The sequence below is a fragment of the Mollisia scopiformis genome (assembly GCF_001500285.1).
Source record: "Mollisia scopiformis unplaced genomic scaffold LY89scaffold_42, whole genome shotgun sequence".
Classification (NCBI taxonomy): Eukaryota; Fungi; Ascomycota; class Leotiomycetes; order Helotiales; family Mollisiaceae; genus Mollisia; species Mollisia scopiformis.
This window is the reverse complement of record NW_017263622.1, coordinates 201,139-218,189: the sequence shown is the minus strand read 5'-3', so window position 1 is coordinate 218,189 and position 17,051 is coordinate 201,139. Positions and strand designations below refer to the sequence as shown.

General features: G+C 48.3%; 5 protein-coding genes across 5 annotated transcripts; 2 read left to right on the top strand and 3 right to left on the bottom strand.

The window, feature by feature from the left end:
• Positions 1–288: 288 nt before the first annotated feature.
• Positions 289–3,546, bottom strand: LY89DRAFT_790451 (DUF221-domain-containing protein). Its single transcript, XM_018223370.1, has 7 exons — positions 3,329–3,546; positions 3,091–3,272; positions 2,747–3,045; positions 1,888–2,700; positions 1,720–1,839; positions 1,273–1,671; positions 289–1,221 (listed from the first exon to the last, which is right to left on the bottom strand). The coding sequence occupies exons 1-7, from the start codon at positions 3,329–3,331 to the stop codon at positions 449–451; spliced, it is 2,589 nt and encodes an 862-aa protein (XP_018060954.1). The 5' UTR covers positions 3,332–3,546; the 3' UTR covers positions 289–448.
• A 1,780-nt stretch (positions 3,547–5,326) lies between these two features.
• LY89DRAFT_678681 (carbon-nitrogen hydrolase) lies at positions 5,327–6,558 on the bottom strand (the record flags this gene model as incomplete). Its single annotated transcript, XM_018213763.1, has 3 exons — positions 5,327–5,381; positions 5,426–6,039; positions 6,091–6,558. 3 exons carry the CDS (start codon positions 6,556–6,558, stop codon positions 5,327–5,329), a joined length of 1,137 nt encoding a protein of 378 aa, XP_018060953.1.
• Positions 6,559–10,420: 3,862 nt separating this feature from the next.
• Positions 10,421–11,631, top strand: LY89DRAFT_743739 (uncharacterized protein; the record flags this gene model as incomplete). The annotated part of the gene is made up of 6 exons (XM_018220975.1): positions 10,421–10,498; positions 10,647–10,824; positions 10,876–10,917; positions 10,966–11,036; positions 11,086–11,454; positions 11,503–11,631. 6 exons carry the CDS (start codon positions 10,421–10,423, stop codon positions 11,629–11,631), a joined length of 867 nt encoding a protein of 288 aa, XP_018060952.1.
• A 1,828-nt stretch (positions 11,632–13,459) lies between these two features.
• LY89DRAFT_743738 (gamma-glutamyltranspeptidase) lies at positions 13,460–15,640 on the top strand (the record flags this gene model as incomplete). Its single annotated transcript, XM_018220974.1, has 10 exons — positions 13,460–13,639; positions 13,695–13,746; positions 13,794–13,868; positions 13,914–14,050; positions 14,098–14,158; positions 14,207–14,314; positions 14,363–14,411; positions 14,467–14,522; positions 14,568–15,116; positions 15,165–15,640. The coding sequence occupies 10 exons, from the start codon at positions 13,460–13,462 to the stop codon at positions 15,638–15,640; spliced, it is 1,743 nt and encodes a 580-aa protein (XP_018060951.1).
• Positions 15,641–15,885: 245 nt separating this feature from the next.
• Positions 15,886–16,932, bottom strand: LY89DRAFT_702907 (uncharacterized protein; the record flags this gene model as incomplete). The annotated part of the gene is made up of 5 exons (XM_018217277.1): positions 15,886–16,050; positions 16,100–16,496; positions 16,547–16,621; positions 16,672–16,751; positions 16,807–16,932. The coding sequence occupies 5 exons, from the start codon at positions 16,930–16,932 to the stop codon at positions 15,886–15,888; spliced, it is 843 nt and encodes a 280-aa protein (XP_018060950.1).
• Positions 16,933–17,051: the final 119 nt, after the last annotated feature.

Here is a 17,051-nt window from a genome sequence, read left to right as displayed (position 1 = left end):
CCCGGTACAGGACAGGAGTGGGGTGCAAGGATGGAAGGCGTTGGTGAGCCGTCTGGTTTGTTGCTTGTCGTATACTTTGAGGGATTTTTGGGCTTGAGACATGGCGAGTGAGGGTGTTGTGTAACGACAGTCGGCGCTCAGATTTGGAGGGATGAGGGGTCGAGATTCGGGATGTGGTCAGAGGTCAGAGTCTGGAAGTTGGGCGGATGTATAAGGTCCGGGACAATGTTTTGAACGCGGAGGAATACGGCTCATCTTCACCTCAATCCGGTTTACAACTTGAGTGAACAGACTAATATTACGTATATTCCTACTGATACAGAAAGATTTTGGTATCGTCCAATAGCCCAATCACTGCAACGCCCCTAACATCCTATAACAAATAATATCCGATCCACCATTCAATACCTATCAACCAGACTTTTCCCTCCTCCTCAATCACGCAGATCTAATAATCAATCCTCTTCTGATAAATCGGCATATGCTGCAACGTAACCCCCTCACTATCCCAAACAATCTTCCCCTTCTCATTATAACTAGCAAACTCATCACTGATAGGAACAACCTCACTCGAATCCTGGACCTCCTTCCTACTAATCCCCATCTGATCCCTCGCAATCCAGAGTTTAGGAACCGGACTCGTAACCGCAGGATTAAAGTAAGCAGTCTCCTGCTCCTCCTCCAAATACTGCGGAGCAGGCCAGTCCGGAACCAGGGAACGAACTGTCTGATGAGACTTGAATTTCTTAGGATCGAACATCCGGGCGAGGAATCCTGCTTTCTTTGCAGAGAATTTCTTGGGGGCCATGGGTTCTGCTTGGGAGGGTGGGACGCCGGCTTTGGCTGCATCGTAGGATTTTGCGTCGGCGTGGGAGAACATGTCGACGCTATCTCCGTCCAGATTATCGGGGACGTAAAGTTGGAGTGGCTTCAGGGCATGTCTCATGAGTGCGTGGTAGATGATGGTTGCTCCAAGGAAGACGGCCATGAGGACGATGGGACCGGGAGCGGTGTTGATGGCGAATAGACCGATGAGACATATTTCTGAGAGATAGACACCAGTCATGAGTTGCTGGAGGGCACGAGCGTAGGCAGCGCCTTTGGTGTCGATGTTGTTTGTTAGGACGAAGAAGGTATTGTATCGGACCGCGAGGTAAACGATTCCGAATCCAACAGTCGCGAAGCCCAAGACGAGAGGAGCGATAATGGAGTAAGTAATTGCTGGAGAACCAGGTCAGTATGCTGAAGAAGAGATAGAAGGACGAAACGTACCGATAATGCCCAAGTTTCCAAATTGAGGGTACAGAGATCCCCAACCCAGACCAGCAAGAGTAACGAAGCGTTTAAACATCTTGCGAGGTGACTTGTCAAGGAATTTGCCAACCACTGTCAACATGACGAGTGAACCAATGTTCAGCAGATTTCCAGCAGCAATGCCCAACCCTTGAACGATGATATAAGAGATGTAGAAGTTCGAGGCTTTTGGTAGATTCTGAGCGAGTAAAGTGGTTGCTGAGCTGGGATTATTGATGATTTGGGTGACAACTGATGAGGCGCCAGATGCGAAAGTGGTGATGAGGAATACTTGGATGACTTGAAATGCCATGTACCATGATTGACATCGAAGCTCGACTCGAGGAAGCGTGACTTCACCGCTGAGTTTGGACATCCCTAGACATAATCAGCACTGTGGATATGGGACACGAAGAGAAGACTCACATCGACAAACGACTGGAACCAAGGACATCAGGACAGAAAGCATGATGGATGGCAGCAGACCGGTAACAACACCAAGAATAACACTTGGGATGTCGTTAATGAAACTCAGGAAAGGCACCTCTGGATAGGGGGTTAGCATCAATCGACTTAAGCTGTACGAAAACTTACTGTCTGTGAGGTAGTTGATGTTACTGATAGCTCCAACAACAGCGACAGGAATAGCCCAGAAGATAATCATCAATGTAAGGAAAGTATTCGTCGCAAACTTTCTCGCCAATCTCTCCGTCTTCTTGATCTTCAAATTGCCCCAGATGATCTCGCTTGGCGCGGTGTCAATCGCACGAGGATTCATCTTGGGCGACTTCTTGGGACTCATTCGTCTGAACGCAGCTTGCGCAGATTGCTGATTTATGAACTCGACAAAAACCGCTGGCAGAAGCTTTCCCGAGTATTTCTGATGTGCCATTTGATCCTTCTCAACCTCAGGAATTAATCTCTTCAGCTCCGATCGGGACCAATCGATTGTATCAACCTTCTTCCCAATTAATGGAATCTTGCCCAGTCTGTGTGTTGGACGGTCTTTGGGCTTCATGAATTGCGACCCAGCGATCGCTACCTCAGCATCACCATTGTCTGCAGTTGGCTTTGCTTTCCCCTTAGCAGCCTGTTTCTCTCTCTTCATGCGTCGCTTGTTTGCAGCTGTAATGAGTTTGATCTCAGCACCTTCAAGCTTGTAAGCATCCTTGTCGCGTTCCTCGACTTTGTCCTTAAGGTCCTTGCAATCGGTTGCAAGCCATGTTCTTGCGATTGTATTGCCGAAAAGTGTATGTAACTTCTCTTGATTGAGATATTCGACAGGCACATCAGTGAAGAGAACGGTACGAGAAGAGATTTTGGCGGCGTTGAAAGGTGAAAGCAGATAAGCATGGCGAAGATTGATGAAGTAGATCGTCTCGCGAGTGATGATGTACATCACGAAACCTGGAGGATTTAGCAACGATACGCCAGGCAATATTCCAGCACTCACTGAAAAAGATCCACCCAACAAAAACGTGTGCATAGTATCTGTTTTTCCCGCTCTTGGGAATGTTGGCGAAGGACAAGAGGTCAAATTGCTGCTCGCCTCCACCAGCTGTCGCATTGACTGGAAATAGAACGATCCAAGTGAGGACAGTGCCACAGAAACAGATGAATGTGAGCATCTTGAGGAACCGAAGATACAGGTATCCATCGAGCGATTGATGATTCAGGACATATTCGTCGGGAAGACTCCTCCATGGTTTGAGCCAATTGAGCTTTCCCTGAGGAGGATCTTCTGTCTTCTCACTGTGTCCATCAGCTCTGCTTCGGCCACGCGATCTATTGGCTTACCCATCGTAAAGTGTTTGAAGGTATGTTCGAGGTCGATATACTCGCTTGAGCTTTGTTCTGAAGATCAAGAAGAGAATAATAAATGCGATCGCTTCCACACCGACTGGGATCAAGGTCGACAAGAAAGCAGAGACCGATGATGAATTCTTGGTGGAACTCGTGGAGCTTCCTGCACCGGACGACTAAATCTCGAGGTCAGTGATTGATTGACTTGCACAGGTCGATGAGGCTCTCATACCATGTTGACTATGCGACACAGACGCGATCCAACACGCGTCTAAATTTCCTGGAATATAAATCAAGTCGCTTCCTGATGCCAATGGGCAGGTCTCGAGTATGTATATCAACAGGGAAAAAAGTGCCTTTCACAAGATGTGAAGCTAGCTGGACAGCAATTTCCACCGCAAACGAAAAAAACCGGTCGAAGATGATGATCGCCAGGTCTCGGTATCGTCATCCCCGCCGTGCGACGTTTAGTCTGTGGCTTGCCGTCCAAAAGTCAAATAGAGGAGCTATAGATCGTCTCAGGGTAATTGCAGCCACTATTGGCCAGATTTATGGAGACTTGGACCTCAGATTAGCAAATGCCGTCGAATCGCTAGTCTTTGACAAATCGGCTCATCAGCAGCAAATGAAGAAAAGGTCGTGGCTGGCACGTTTCAAGAGATTTCATGCATTGCCCCAACGCTCGTGAGAAGAGGCGCATGTGAAGTCTCGACCATTCTCTTCAGCTGCAACAGTTCTCTCAATCAAAAAATTGCTACACTTGCAGCAATTCTGTCTCTTGACGTCAGGCGCATGTGCCTTGATCCCCAGCCAAGCTTCTGACATGGCTCGAATCGAGGATGCTGATCAGCTAGACTAGCGACTATCTCTAGCCGCAGAACTATCGGTAGCCAGCATGACGCGCAATGGGTTGCCAATGCTATTTCGCGGAATTAATAGCGTTTGAGGGGTCTTGTCGGCAAACGCAAAATGACAGCTGCAACTTTCAGCTGAGCAGGGCCATGGGAAGGTAGGGGTTTCGGGTACGGCACTGCTAAATTTCAAACGCGCTCGGGAGTGATGTGAAGCTTGTGATGGAGACGAGGGCGGTTTGGGTGTGAAAAGGGTCTGCTTCGGAAGAGGGTACACGTGATCGAGAACCACCTTCCAACGACATGAGGTCTCAGCTTGTTGAGAGAGTCTGAGAAGAGGTTCTTCCATGGTATGAGATGATTAACAGGAGTCCAAGCTGATTGTCGAGAAGACTGGTTCCTCTTCCAGAAACTCGGCTGAAGTCCGATGTCCCTTCTCAAGACACATGTTCTGCGAGTCGAATGTCAGGAATAGCCAATTGGCCGTGTCGGACATCGAACGTTATTTTCAGATTCATATTCTTATGATTCAATAGTTATCCTCGCGCCGTGCCATCGAGGTTATTTTCGTGAGAATATTGCGTTGCCAAATTCTGGAAAGTCCTCTAATTTTCGAGAGGCTGCTCCGCATATATGTCCCTGCAACGAATTGCCAATGTCCTTCCATAGCAGCGAAATTCTCGGCATCTCTTCATAAGTTCCAAGTATATCATAACAGAATTGTTTCCATCCTCCGTGCAAGGAGCACTTCTTCGTCTCCACCAAAAAAACAGAGATACAGGCGTGCTATTTGGGAATGTATTCGTAACTTAGTATAGGCCTTATCACCGCTCTGAGCCCGTGTATGGATACGCAACTACGCGTTCATAAAGAGTATCGAAAATAAAGGGTTGCAGAAGAGATGCTTTGGTACTTGGATGATGAGTATGGGATTGGGTTCGTAGGTATTTGGTCGAGTAATTCGTTTGCTATTAATGCTATTTTGTCGCGTTTCACTGCCTAGGTAGCGGATGATGAAAGATGGGATGAGAGGGAGGACGTGGGTTTGTGACAAGAGGAAGGCGAGGAAGATCATGGAGAGGTGACCGATAAAGTATGTGCGGAGGCGAAGTTGACGAGAAGTGTGGTTGATGATAGCGTGGAAATTGAAGGTGGTAGTGTTGAGAGTGAAAGTGAAAGTGAAAGTGAAAAAGACAAAGCTATGAATGGAGATGAGAAAGAGGTTGTTCGATGTACCAACACGGGATCCTGGATTGATCACAAAGGGTAATGGTTAACCTTGAGGGACTGAAGAGTAAGGGGATAAAGTAGTCATTTGGTGAATTGCCAAAGGGATGTGAGTTTTTGGCTACTGTCAAATATTGGCCCTGTTGATGCGACTATGGTGGAGGGCTCAGATCAAGGCCCTCGACGGTCAACTTGAAGGAGTCATTTCTACAAAGTTAGCAGCTTCTCTAGCATGATGGCCATGAACTCACCTTGAGTAGCTTCCACCAACATCCAGATCCAATCTTCCACGTAGGCAATCATCAAAATCGACCTCCGTAGTCAACAATCCATTCTCATCATCCCACAGTGGTCCTGCAAGAACATCGCCCAGAGGAGAAATAATACAAGATCCACCTCTTGATACATAATCATCTTCATGCGGCTTCTCTGTTATCGCGGTAGAGCTACCATCATGTCTCTCGGGAAGCACGATCTCATGTCCTTCATCAGTGATCGTTGATTTCCTCCTCAATCTTGCCGGTGCTGAAGAATGTCCATTCGTGATTGGTTCATCATCGTGCTTCTCTCCAGTTATCCACGCAGGCAGATTGGACTTGGTCATGCATTGATTCGCACTCAACACCACACACCTTCCCTCGCATGCAATTGTCCTCATCAGCGGCAACCAAGTATCCCTTGCATCTGCCGTTGGAGCGAGGTACAAGTTGACGTTTTGGCTGTACAAAGATTGGCGTAGGAGTGGCATGTAATTCTCCCAGCATATCGCAGATGCGAGTGTGAGCTTGACGCCTTTAATCGTAGTTGTGATCGCTCGAAGGGAGGAGGGTTGGCCCTGGCCCCAGATCAGACGTTCGCTGCCAGTCTACCAATCTCCAGTTAGCAGATTTCTATGCCAATTGACGTCCAAGCTTACAGGCATAACTTTCCTCCTCTTCCCCAGCACTCCAAGCCGCGGACAAACATAAACAACAGCACAATACAACGTCCCACCACATCTCTCCACCAGTCCCGTAACGACGAAAACTCCAGTCTCTCTCGCAATCCTCTCCAGCTCCTCTCTCGTCCCATCACCCCTCTTCCTCCCTCCTTCCAATGTGCCATCGATCCATTTCTTCCCCGCGCCTTCCGGTGTATCTCCTAAATCTACAGCATCTTTGAAATAATGTAGGAATTGTTCTCGTCCTTCAGGGCGTCGGGCCCCGACTGCGGCGCCGAAGGTTGCTGTTCGCGGGTAGCCGCCTAGATAGGCTTCTGGGAAGAGGATCAGGTCGATTGATTGGGAGGATGCGTGTTTGGTTGTCTTTTCGAGGGCGTGGAGGGTCGCGGAGGTGGTGGAGAGGGTGTGGGATTGAGAGGCTGCGAGGCGGAGGGTTTGTGCCATTTCTGCGGTGAATTTGAATTGGCTTTCGTCGTTTTCAATTGATTCTAGCTGAGCTGAAAGAAGAGTTGGGTCGTGGTTCTTGACACCCAAGGGTGGTGTGAATTGGATTTCTCATCAGCAGTGGGGTGCGCTCAAAATGCAGGTGCGGGGTTGTTTCCAGCTACCCCGCATAAGCAGTATCGTGACTTCCTCAGATATTTCGGTGAAAGACATAAAAAGGAAGAGTGTCCTGTTATAGTATAAGATTTAAGACTTTGTTTTTCTCTCTAGACAGTCCGAGAAGATGTCTGATCATTCAATTTAGGGTTCTACTCGAACCTCCTGTGGTCCTTGAAGCTTATCCTCAATTAACAAGCTATCTTGATTGAGATGCGAGTATGAAATCGTGCTTGGATTTCATAGCTCAGACCCAATCTCTCTGGAAGTTTGATCTAATAAATAACCTCCCATGTTTGAAGCTTGGTAGCTTGGAACTCGTCGCAGACTCACGTAAGAGTACACTTTGCCAAGCTGACGAGTTCATAGGTCGCTGGTAGAGCTCTCCTCCAAAAGAGAGTTCGAATACTACCATAATGCAGTTTGACAGTCATTACTTGTAACTCAATTTCTGCGATTACCAGCGATGAAACGAAATGGTCTCTATAACTGAAAGAGAGTGCAATACTCATGTCGCAGAAAAGAAATGAAGGCAGGAATCGTAACTAAATTATCTCCCCTGCGCTCACGGAATCGCCACGCTCAAACTTCAGGAAGTCTATTCCTCGGCTTCTCATTGAGAATCCGAAGCACGCTTTCAGTTTCTAAAGGTAAGAGCTGTCACGACTCGTAAAAACATCACATTCAGACCGACCCCAAATTCCAGAAGATCTACAAAACAAGATCTTCACATCGCACGGACACGTTCGTCAGTGGGGCTCAAACTATCAATCCCAAGCTGCCACTCGGTCTGCTGTCAGTCTCTCTTTCTCTCTGCCGGCACAAGCTAAGCGGTCAGCTTAAGACCGGCTCGGTACATTGTGACAGTGGCTGCATCACTTTTCTGCGGCTCTCGGTCCTTGAGGAGGCGAGGTGAGTTCAACTGTGAGACATCGAGAGAGAGGAGGTTGGAGAATGGGTGAGACTTTCGCCTCTTTTGTTTGCTGGCAAGATGATACACGGGAGTTTCTCTTTTCGAAGCAGAATTGATTCAGTTCCAGAATAATGGAAGGTGGGTATGATGGACATGCCGAGAGGGGAAGCAGATCTTTACATAAACATAGTCCGATAACCTACTGTAGCCCGGGACTGTCAGATCGAACGTGGAAGCAGGGACTTTTTAGCCTAGTCAAGCTAACTACCATTCCTGTTTTTGGACAGCGATCTGTACGTGAAGCTTGCGTGTTTCGATGCCGACTACGGTGCTGGCGATGTAGAGTTTTGAGGCGGTTTTTGTGGATCGTGGCTTGAAGGGAAGCGGTGAAATGAACTGTTTCATTCATTGTGAAAATCCGAGGCGGGATGGCTGAAGGAATCCAGTTAACTCGATAAGCAGAACGGGTTCAATTGCCTCATTGTCGTCATCTCCGCCAAGCACTGTTCAAAGGCACAGCAAGAAAGCTCTAACCCAACATGTGACGTGACAAGAATGGTTGCCAACGCAGCACAGCTCTAGCTCTCGGCTCCCCACATCGCTTTCACACTTCACAGACCCAATCCAGGTGCCACGGAACCACTCGATATTTGTCTCGGGACCGTACATCGTCATAACTCTCATCATGTCATCTGAACAAGCAACCGAGATCCCGAATTCGCGTTCAAATTGCCTCATGTTCAGGACTCAACTCGCGCGAATGAGAACAATCAATTAAAGTTGAGGAGAAGTGAGGGGCATCGCCACAGATGATGTGGCTCGTGCAGCTTGCAAACCTTGTCCCGCTGAAGAGAGCGATAGCCATGTTCTAGATCTGAGGTCGGGATGCTCATCAGCCACACCTGTTTCCCTGCCTTTTGCTTGAGTGGTTGTGATGGCAGCCGCCAGTGCGACGCATGAAATGAGACGGTCGAGCCAAGATCAAGAAAGATCAGCACTTTAATTTGAGGGCTCGGATCACGGGAGGTTGGTCTTTTTGCGCGCTCGATTTCCTCTTGTTTGGTTTTAAAGGCAGGGGAAAAGGAAGTTAAATAAGATGATAGCAAAATAAGAGGTCGGTTCCTGAGTTCCTGAATCGTCGGATCTTTTTTCTGATTTGTCTGGCGAGGAGAAGCTTGGGCAAACACACTGTCGCAAAAGCAACATTCAGCTTCTCAGGGTCGCGTTGCTTGCTGGCACTCGCATGAAGGCGACAGGGATATCGTAGTGGTAACCTGGGGAACTTGACCATCCAGTTCCTGATTTCGTTTGAAACTCTGCACGCATTTGTCCTTGATTGGCTGGGGAAGGATGGAAAACCTGCAGGTGGAAAATGCCATGATAGGTATAGCATGCACGCATCCAGCGAATTGAGGATCGCGGTTGGAGACATCGCATGTTCGCTTGGGCCCGAGATCTGAGGATCCTGGTTAGAAGAGACGTCACGGTGCGCAGAAGCATTGGCCATGTGCGTTGGAACCTGCTTGAGCAACAGCAAATATCACTCCACTTCACTCCACGTCCAGCCGTGCCAACGCAAGGTCGCAGCGGAGAGTGACCTTTACCTGCGGTGATGAATGCAAATGACTTTGTTCTTAAAATAAGTAGAGGATATTGCGAAAGATCCAGAGCATAAAAGGAGAGATTTCACGTTGAGGTGGGTGGGTGTGATATTCTTCCCGGGAAATTAAGGGGAGGTTATCGATTCTGATATCGGGTATCTTGGGATCATTTCCATGGATGAAGAAGGGGAAAATACTTACCAAGGTGATGTCAGACTAAGTCGTACCCATGCAGCGGATCGAGTGCATATGAGATTGTGAGTGGTTGGCTAGAGTACCTTGTTTTGAGACAATTCGATGGCAGGGAACCAGAACAAAGTCTTGGTTCATCTCATTGAGATGAGATGGGATGGAGTGGATGGGACAAAGAAACACAAAGAATTGATTGCCGCTGTGCTTGAGTGACTGGAACCAAGACGAACATGAATAACAGAAAATAATACAATGAAGTCTGCTGAAAGAAGGTGAAGTCGAACCCTTCCAGACCGACTCGTTGCTGGCTCTGATCACGACGCTGGTCCTGCATCATCCTGGGCGTGCTGTATTCACTGCAGCTCCCGAGATGTGGCTGGACATCCACTTCCCTGGCCTTCCCTGCATGAAGCCCCGATTAGAGTAAGTCTCTAGACCAAATCGAGCCTAAACCCGCCCTTGGCATGCAGGTCTGAGCTCTCATCCAGCAAGCTTTCCATACTTCGTATCGTAGCCTGCATCTGGCAGCTTGCCGGCCGTGCGTGAACTTGAATTTTGCAGAGCAACCAACATCGCTTGTCCCCCAGCGACCGCGACGGCATTGCCGTGACCTGAAATCTTGCACTGGCTAGACCTCAAACAGCGTAGACTGGCGGTACTAATGGCAAAATGAATCTTAATTGTCAGTGGCACAGGGTGAATCGCTGAGATTGTGCCAATCAAGTGTCTTACTTTGTCTTAGGCCCAGCCAACTTGTAGTGAATTTGGGCAGTTCTGAACTCATCGTCACTTGGACCTTTCGGCTGGGTGTTCGTCAAAAAGGCAAGCGCTGCCCCGATTGAATTTAAGCTTCTTCCCTTCCTTCCCCATCCCCCAAACCACCTTCACCAGCAAACGCACCTTTCCCTCTCCCCATCGCAAACTCTCCAACTTCTTCATCTCCATTCCCAACCTCTCCCAACAGCTCTTCCAAACATCCCTCCGACCTCAATTCGTCAAGATGAAGTCCACAATCATGCTCTCCGTTGGCGCTTTCGCCGTCTCTGCTTTCGCCCAAACCACCCTTTCCTCCTGCGGTGTAAGCCCCCCCAAACAATCCTGCCTTTCTCCAAAGGAGTTCAATCCATCTTGCGCGCTGTTTCTCCCCTTGGGAACGCGTTCGCTGAAGCTCAATGGCGCTGCGAAGCTGTTTGTTTACATCGATGGCCGCTAACTTGATCTGGTAGATGACTTGTATCAACAACATGCTCGCCTTGGCTCCATCCCTTGGATGCCCTGGTACCCCCGAGGCCAGCTGTCTCTGCAAGAACGTCGACTTCGGATATGGTATTCGTGATTGCGCCAACGAGGCTTGCGGAACCGATGCTCCTGCCATCATCGCCTATGGAAACGCATACTGTGCTAGTACGTTTGGAAGTCGGTTGAAAAATTGAATCAAGGCTGACTTCATTGAAGCTGTTACTGGATCTGGTGCTACCGCTACCGGAACTGGAGCCTGTAAGTTTTTCTCGGTCTGAGATCCATATCAGAGCTGATACCTTCAAGCTGGTGTCACTACCTCAACTGCGTTGACCACCATTACCTCGGCAACTGCTACCACTACTTCAACTGCAGGCGTAAGATATCTCTGTTTGGGGCTTGGAGACATCGACTGACACACAATAGGCTGCTGGTGGATCCTCCTCGGCCATCACTACCTCGGCCATCGTTTCCGTTGAGACCTCTGGTTCGTCCACCTTCACCTCAACTCTTGGCTCAACCACCATCTTTGGTGTTGGTGCTGGAGGTTCAGCTTCGACTGCTTCTAGCACAGCTGCTTCCGGAGGTTCTTCTGCTATCACCACTTCTGCCATCGTTTCCGTTGAGACCTCAGGTTCCTCCACCTTCACCTCAACTCTTGGTTTGACCACCATCTTTGGCGGTGCTGGCGGAAGTGCCACATCCAGCGCTGAATCAGTTGGCTCTTCTGCCTCCTCCCACGCGTCATCCGTTGCTGCTTCAGCTTCTTCTAGTGCCGCAAGCGCTGCCTCATCTGTAAGTAACAGCTTTGTCCATTGTTGAAAACTGTCTAATCGTCTCTAGGCTGCTTCCAAGGCATCATCCGCCGCAGCTGGTTCTTCCTCCACCTCCTCGTCCTCAGCTGGTGGCGCTCGCCAAACTGCTTTCGCAGGCATGGCTGCCGCTGCTGGTCTTGCCGCCTTCATTCTGTAAATGAATCAACAATCCCTGCGCATAGATTTCCGACCGAGTAATCGTTTCCTCATCGCATACTACACGGATGGAAAAAATAATGGACGGCGGATGTAATGATCTGGGTGGATGGATTGCGAATACCCTTGGCTTCTGTTTCTTGCTGATATTTGCCCTGCGGGGTCTGACTACTTTTTCTCTCTCGTTTTGATTCCCGGTTTACGATACGACATCATGCATGGAAGACATCTTCGAAGGGTGGTAATGAGATAATGCAAATCTGAGCATGGTCAGATGATGAGGGATCATGGATGGGAAAATAAGACATGCTTCTTGTTCTTCGATTGAGTTGGAGGCGCCATCTCTGCTTCTGTTTGTTTCGACAGATAGGGCGAGACTAGTGTTGATAATTTGAAAGGATCAGAGCGATACGAATGAATCAAGCAATTGAAAATATAATGTCTTCTTGATGTGATGAAGTGAGGTTGAATTTGAGGTGGGAGGAATGTGCACTACAGGGTTGTTCGGCTTCCTCGGACCGCGTGAAATTTCCTCGCTGACGCAGTCAGCCTCATCCTCCGCTACCTCTTCCTGTTCCAAACTTTAATCTCCATTAAGCTCAAGGTCTTCTGCCTCATTAGCTTCAGTCAGCCTAGGCCTAGGCTCCTAAATTTGGGAACCTTGCTGAAGATCTCCTAGCTGTGAGATCAGAAACCATATGTCTCTTTGAGTTCTGTTACGTGCACCGACACTCCTCTGACTGGGCTATTGCTGTACGGTACTCGTGACACTTGAACACAATGCTCAGTTTGTCTCGCCTCGACCTCGCCACTTTCTACTGAGGATGACTCTGGAGCAGATATATCATTTCTACCACTCTTCTGCTACCTCTCTTCTGTCTAGTCTCCCTTCTACTGTGCTTCCTTTTGAAGATGATGCGATTCCCTCTGATGCAACATGTTGACTACAATACACATTTATCTGAACACCTGGTAGCTAGTCCGGGCGAGAAAGAGGAGGTGAGATTGAGGGGTCATGGCAAGGTCGATTGGAACTTGTCTTTGGACGAATTGGGATAGATCCATGCAATGAGGACGGGCGAAGTTTTGGGTTCATGTGTGAGTCCAAATGGTGACGTTCTCTTAGATCTTGTGCCTGCTGAAACTGCAAGTGAGATGGCAAGCTTATCCAAGTGTGTCTCGAAGGCAGAGATGCGTGTGAACTGATGTCTTGCGATTCTTCGTGCCACCTAAACGACTCTGCTCCATTTCGCCATTTCACACCTGCAGCACAGCCTACCCTCGCATGATGACGGCTGTGGGCACAAGGTTGAATCTCTGCACTCAAGCTACTGTGGAGAGGTATTCACACACTCGAATTATCGTATCCAATGATTTGAGTATCGTGCACCGATATTCACATATGTTTCCTCAAGTGAAGCATGAAGCTCAAAAAAAATCATGACTAAGCATCAGCCACCAATCGTCCATCAGCGGGACTCTGGATCTCACACCAATACCAAACAGGCAAGCGCGACAACCATAAGCTGTACTTGTAGTCCCCGTGACAAGACCATGAACCGTTTGAAGGTTCTATGGTGGACAGCCCAAGTTCGAACTCGATTTCTTTGCCTGAAACACTTCCCAAGATCCACCTTGTTCTACTCGAGACCCAGACACCATACCATCAAAGAGTAGCGATACCAACGACAGACCCCCACTCTCCACCGCAAAGATCTCATAGCGGAGATCTTCGTCTTTTATATTTCTACTTTATACGTTGTATGGGATATCGAGAAGGACAATATATATGGGTTTGTAGCTCTTCTTGTGTCCTACGCTCTTATCTAATGAAATTAGGGATCCCTTTGAGGCTTATCGGAAGGATATCGAAATGGCAGCTCGTCGTCACCCTTCTTAGTGGTGTAGGAACTTGTGCACCATGGACATCTGGTACGGATAGTCTTGGTGCGGTATCAAGTGAGAGCCGACTATGTAGTGAGATCGGGATAGAGCTGCTGGAGCGAGGGGTGAGACATTTCCGGACTTATCGACATTCAAGAGATACTGATCACATGATCTCAGGGAAATGCTGCAGATGCGTTGGTTGGAACAGCGTTATGTGTTGGAGTTGTTGGTCAGTATGGAGTTAAAAAAATTTGAAGTCATATTAATCTTTGTTAGGTATGCAACATAGTGGGATTGGAGGAGGTGGATTTATGCTTGTCCGTGGCCCTGATGGAAAATACGAGTCTATTGGTGGGTTCCAAGCACGACATCTCAGGGATATACTGACACGATCAGATTACCGAGAAACAGCACCCGCAGCGGCTCATAGAGATATGTACAAAGATAATGTGCTTGGAAGTGTTTGGAGTGGGTTGGCGAGTGGAGTACCTTCAGATCTTCGCGGATTGGAGTATCTGCACAACAAATATGGAGTGAGTATTTGGTAGTTCTGTTTTAGAAAGGGTTGCTAAATGGCTAGGTATTGCCATGGAGAGCAGTATGTAATCCTGCTGTGCATGTAGCGAGATATGGATTCCCAGGTAAGAGGTAAAATCTCAAGCTGACGAAAAATGCTGATTGTCTCCCAGTCACCGAAGATTTGGTCTGGTATATGAATGCTGCGATGTCTTTCAATAATGGTTCTAATCCATTTCTTACTGAGGATCCGTCATGGGCTGTTGATTTTGCGCCGAATGGTATGTGTAGCTTGGATTCGTTTCGATATGATTATTGACTCTGATGAGGAACACTCCTTGGACTTGACGAGACTTTGACGAGAAAGCGATATGCAAAGTAAGTATTCAATGTGCACACTTCTTCTACCTTCAAGCCTGACGAAGCCGCGAAGTACACTCGAAACCATTGCTAAATATGGTGCTGGGGCATTTTATGAAGGAGAAATTGGTAGGTCCTCCTCCCTAGCATCCTCAACAAAGCTCACTATTGCAGCAAACTACACCATAGCTGCAATTCAAGCTCAGAATGGTACCATGACACTTGAAGATCTGAAGAACTACGCAGTCTCAGTTCGTGAACCTATTAGCATCAAATACAAAGGCTACAACCTTCACTCCACCGGCGTACCGAGTGGTGGAGGTGTCGCCCTCAGTATCCTCAAAATCATGGAAGGATACAACATCACCGATCTCAACGACATAGAGGAGATGGCACTCAACACTCATCGATTCGATGAGGCCATGAGATATGCGTACGCTGCACGCAGTGAATTGGGAGACCCAGACTTCTTCAGCTACATGGTCGGTCTCGAGGCAGAGATGTTGAAGTCTAAGACTGCTGCGAAGACTAGAGAGAAGATTCTTGATGACCGCACGAAGAACGTTACTGATTATCGACCTCTCCCAAACTCAAAGCAATACTTCTTACCTGAGAATCATGGGACGAGTCATATTGTGACTTCAGATGCTTCGGGACTTTCTATCTCGTCGACTTCGACTGTGAATTTACTTTTTGGTTCACAACTTGTTGTTCCCGAGACTGGTAAGTGGAGTACCATTTCCGCAATTGAAATCTGCTAATCGGGGGCAGGGGTGATAATGAACAACGAAATGAACGACTTCTCTATTCCTGGCGTGCCCAACGCATTCGGATTCGTTCCCTCACCAATAAATTACATCGCACCTGGAAAACGACCCCTCTCATCCATCAGTCCAATCATCGTTGAGCATCCAAACGGGACTCTATACCTCTCTGTCGGGGCTGCGGGAGGTTCTCGAATCATCACTTCTACCGCACAAACGGTATGGCATGTTCTGGATCACGAGATGATGGTTCCTGAAGCTCTGGCTGCGCCGAGACTGCACGATCAATTGATGCCTGCGTACACGACTTTTGAAAAAACGTTCAACAAAGATGTGATCGAGATCATGAAAGAGAAGGGGCATAATACTTCTTGGGCTGGTGTCCATGATAGTGCCGTTCAGGGCGTGAGGAGATTGTGGAATGGGACTTTCGAGGCTGGGAGTGAACCGAGGCAATTTAACAGTGGTGGTTTGGCAGTATAGATGTACAAGTATAGCTGGCGCAATGTTGATTGGATAGATAGACTGTTTAAAAACCAAGAAAAGAAACGAATTCTCTCGAAGGCTATTGCTTAAGATCGATTTTCAGTGCGCTTGCAGCAAGAATTGTCTTTAAGAAAGAGAACACTACGACAGCTGAGTATGGATACGACAGTCCTATCCAAACTAGCACTACAGCAAAGCTTGTATCTCGTCCGAGTTCAAAGTTCTCCACGCACCACAGCATCTCATTCGGCTTTTTCCAAATCCGCAAGCTCAGCATCAGGGTTCGGCCAAAAATGTGATAGGTCTCCAACTGGTAGGTTGACCGTCATCCGCATCTCAGCCGCCATCATCACAACAGTGATATAGTACCCAAGAACCGCCAGCACAAAGAAGACCGCTCCTCCAGCCTAATCACGTCAGCATCCATCCCATCCACGGACTCGGTAGGTAACAAACCTTCTGCAACCTCATAGCAGTCTTATAATCCCCAGTACTAACCTTCCAATATGCGCCCGAGAAAATAAAGCTACTAGTAAACGCACACAAAAAGATCGACGCAAAAACCGTATTCGTCTTCAACGTAAAGATAAACGTGGTAAACAGCCAGAATCCCCACACCAGCAGATAAAGCGCAATAGCAGTATTATACCCCTTGGAAGCGGCGCCCTGGGCAGCGTCGCCGGTCGCGGAATACGAGGCTGCGATGCCCCAGGACGGGGTTTCGAGGACGCCGAATGAGAGCCAGAAGACGGCGAACATGCCCATTACCATCATGGAGAAGAAGTTGCCCATTATCCATTCGAAGATGAGCGCGAGGAGGAGGAGGACTGGGCCGGTGAAGAAGAATATTCCGCTGGGATGGTTAGTGGGTTGTTGGTTGAGGGGGAGGGGAGAGGGACGAACGCTACGCCGTCCAAGGTTGTGGCTCCGCCCCAGCCCATCTCGATGGCTGCGAATGTCACAGCGGATATGACGAAGCTGGAAGTTGAAGGTCAGTTGGGTGTATGTTGCAATGCGATGCGTCTTACCCCATGAGACCCAGAGGCGTGGGATTGGCGAAACGCTTTCGGAAGTCTCCTGTGGGAGCAGTCTTGGGCGTGAGGTATAGCTACATGGCTATTAGCTCCAAGTATCGCTTGGCAGATATAGACTCCTTGTATTACCTTCTCAAAAAGCTCAGGAGAAATGGTCATTGCGCCTGAAGACTTCAAGGTGTGCAAGTGGGGCCCCATATCCTCCGCAATATCCTCATTGACAGCCTTGCGTTGACTAACACCATTGGTAGCCATCTTGACTTCAAGTTGAGACGTTTGGCGTCTAAATCCAACAGGATACAGCAACAAGTAGACGTATAGCAACAAGCAAGTAAACCAACAGGCAAAATAGAAAAAACACACTCGGGACCCCA

Bases quoted from the DNA above. Each gene is read 5' to 3' on its own strand.
- LY89DRAFT_790451 (XM_018223370.1), bottom strand. The intron at 1,840-1,887 runs GTAAGTTTTCGT...CCCCCTATCCAG, and splicing joins CATCAACTACCTCACAGACA to AGGTGCCTTTCCTGAGTTTC. The intron at 1,672-1,719 runs GTGAGTCTTCTC...GATTATGTCTAG, and splicing joins GGTTCCAGTCGTTTGTCGAT to GGATGTCCAAACTCAGCGGT.